Source organism: Hirsutella rhossiliensis, assembly GCF_020360975.1.
Source record: "Hirsutella rhossiliensis strain HR02 chromosome Unknown scaffold00001, whole genome shotgun sequence".
NCBI classification, from domain to species: Eukaryota; Fungi; Ascomycota; class Sordariomycetes; order Hypocreales; family Ophiocordycipitaceae; genus Hirsutella; species Hirsutella rhossiliensis.
In genome coordinates this window covers 3,666,109-3,668,919 of record NW_025408667.1, presented here as the reverse complement: position 1 = coordinate 3,668,919, position 2,811 = coordinate 3,666,109, and the positions used below count along the sequence as shown (strand labels likewise).

Below are 2,811 nucleotides of genomic sequence, written 5' to 3'. Positions count from 1 at the left end.
TTCCTTGATGTCGTATACCATACTTTCCGGAAGAGGCTTCACGCCATGGAAGATTCGTCGGAGGGGACTTGGGTCTTTAACCTGGTTGAGTTTGGCTCCTTCCAAAACATGACTGTAGAGATCCTCAAGACGGCCGGGCTTCAGGGGATCGAGAGTGCTCCCGCATTGTGAAGCCCATCGTGCGAAGGAGACTGCGAACATGACCCATGCGATTGAGCTCTCGGCATTTTCAGAGGGTGGCGGCTGGCGAAATTCGATGGTGCCTTTAGAACTGACAAGGCTTGCCAAATTCCATCGAAAGGTGTAATGCTTGAAGTCCTCGCTGGCATTTAAACTTGCACCGGTCGCTGAGTTTTTAGAGCACCAGCACATACACTCGGCAACGTTGTCGGTCGTAGGCTGTCGTTCAAGTTCCACGAATGCCTCTTGAAGAGAAAGGTGTTTGAAGCGGTGGTTCCACCGATTGCTCTTGCACCAGTTATTGATCCGACGCTGCCCAGGGACCAAAGCGTCTATACACCGTTCAAAGTATACAGCCGCTTTTGCAATACCCTTGACCTGGGCTAGGGTCCAACTTCCCTGAACAGGGGAGATGTGGACGTGGGTGCTGCATTGTGATGTTGATTGAACCTCGAACCCCCCTTCAAGTGCTTTCCATGCTGCATCGACTTGACCAACCCAAAACTTTTGATCAGAAAACTCCATGATTGGAGAAACGAGCTCTACTCCGACTTGACTGAAGGTAAGGGTCGACTATTGGTGGGCTGGTATTGAGTACGGGGAAGCGACTTACAGCGAAACTCCTTACGCTTACTGGTGATGGATAGTTCATCGACGATGGACCAATCTTGGTACTTCTCGTCCCCCTTTGCAAAAATGTCCGCGACATGGTTGGGAATCTTGGCAGCGGTAAGCTCCTTGCTGATATCGCTGGCCAATGACTCAAAGGATCCGTGGTCATTGATTTTGCTTTTGACAAGAAGCTCCACTTCAGTGCCGAAGCGAAGGTTCAGAACGCTAGAGTCTTGCGACATGTCGACGAACTGATAGAGAGTAGAGAGTTGAGCTGGGTGAGTTTGGACAAGATCGGCTGGCGATAAAGCTTGTAAAAAGCTTAGTGTGGAACTAGCAGGGAGACGGAAAATCGCGATAAATCGAGACTTGTCGGCTTGCAGAGCGAGGACAAAACGCGTGCGATATCAAATGATCAGCTTCGCTAACTGACTACAAATGGAGAGTCCTTATATGCTGGCGCGAAGTGCTCGATCGCCTTTACATCCATGTTGTTAAGCGCTGGGTTTGCTGCCGATGTGGTTACATTGCCGCAGGTCGCAGGCGCTTAGGTACATGCAGGCAGCAGCATTGCAAGATTTGTTGTCCAATTGTTAGAAGCTTGGGTGAATGATTCTTACACATTCACGGGCTGGATCGCATATCGGGAGGCATGTTGGCGCCAACGTGCATGCGTGATGTGCATCAGCTGCCGGTATTTCGGGGCTTATTCCCCCTTTTGCACATTATGGAAAGGAGGCTATATTGATGATGCGCCCGCACGTTGTGTAAGGGCTTGTGGCTATGCACATGAGTTTCGGAGGGGACACTGACTCATTGCTTACTACGCAGCAACAGGCTCGCCATGCTCTTTGTCCTAAAACGGTCCGATCACGTGCTTACTGGTAACTACGCAGCGAGCGCCTCGCCTCCAGGACTCCGTTTTCAATCACCACCATCGCAACACCTTGGTCATCGCCGCGGACACAACAGGCAACGAAACACCACTTGGACGCGCTCTATACCGCCCTGTTCTGCTTCGCGAGCCCACCGAGCGAACATGGAGCCCCAGCAAAGTCCAGTCGGCATGTTTCATATCATGGTACCTGGTTTTGTTGCAACACACTGAGCTGACAATGCCACTACCAGATGACACGAGCAACGGAAATTCCGACAAGCCATATTGTGGCCGGCCAATGACGGCAGCACAAATGCTGGAGGACAAGAGACTCATGGTCGAGGCAATCAACTCGGGCCGAATGTCACTCCTCGACGAAAGCCTCCTCCCCCCCCGCCTCGACGAGCCGGCTCCTCAACAGCAGCCGGCTCCGGCCGACGACGGCTTCGAGCCGTGCATCTTCTTCTTCTACGGCACGCTGATGGACCCCGAAGTCCTCCGCTCCGTCGCCGCGCTCGACGCGCCGCCCGAGCTGGCGGATGCCTGGGTCGAGGGCCTGGAGCTCCGGCTATGGCACGCCGTCTATCCCACCCTCACGCGCCTGCGCCAGGCTCGCGCCGCCACCCCCCGCGTCGACGGCAAGGCCTGGCGCGCCACGTCCATGGACCAGTGCCTGCGACTACAGCGATATGAGACAGCCGCCTACGAGGGCTACGACTGCGACGTCTATCTCGCGGCCGGCGCCGTTGTCCGGGGCCTGACGTTTGTGTGGGCGGGCGACCCGGACAGCAGCCAGCTCTCCGACGGCACGTTTAACCTAGCGCTGTGGCAGCGCAATCACAAGGGCTCCGTGTTTTAGTCTCAATGGCGACACTCCTTTCGCCTCCCTCCCTGCCCGCTTCGCTGCACACGCGCAGTCGGCAAAAAACCAAAAACGTTGCTGCTGTGGTGCGGCGTCTACTTACCGCCGCGGCCCTCGCGCCGCACGAGCCGGCTCGCTTCGTCGCGCTATCGCTGTTTCTCTAGTTCGAAACTGCGGGGGGCAGTTCCTTGTTCTCTTTTTTTGGTCTTTCCTCTCTTTCCACTTGCTGGTTACCGTCATCGACTTTTTGATGAGACACCTATCTGGTCCGACACCCAGC

General features: G+C 55.1%; 2 protein-coding genes across 2 annotated transcripts; one reads left to right on the top strand and one right to left on the bottom strand.

The window, feature by feature from the left end:
- Nucleotides 1–563: 563 nt before the first annotated feature.
- Nucleotides 564–1,034, bottom strand: HRG_00449 (putative amidoligase enzyme domain-containing protein; the record flags this gene model as incomplete). Its single annotated transcript, XM_044858920.1, has 3 exons — nucleotides 564–579; nucleotides 638–731; nucleotides 794–1,034. 3 exons carry the CDS (start codon nucleotides 1,032–1,034, stop codon nucleotides 564–566), a joined length of 351 nt encoding a protein of 116 aa, XP_044725320.1.
- A 602-nt stretch (nucleotides 1,035–1,636) lies between these two features.
- HRG_00448 (gamma-glutamyl cyclotransferase, AIG2-like domain-containing protein) lies at nucleotides 1,637–2,528 on the top strand (the record flags this gene model as incomplete). Its single annotated transcript, XM_044858919.1, has 2 exons — nucleotides 1,637–1,676; nucleotides 1,921–2,528. The coding sequence occupies 2 exons, from the start codon at nucleotides 1,637–1,639 to the stop codon at nucleotides 2,526–2,528; spliced, it is 648 nt and encodes a 215-aa protein (XP_044725319.1).
- Between the last annotated feature and the right edge of the window lie 283 nt (nucleotides 2,529–2,811).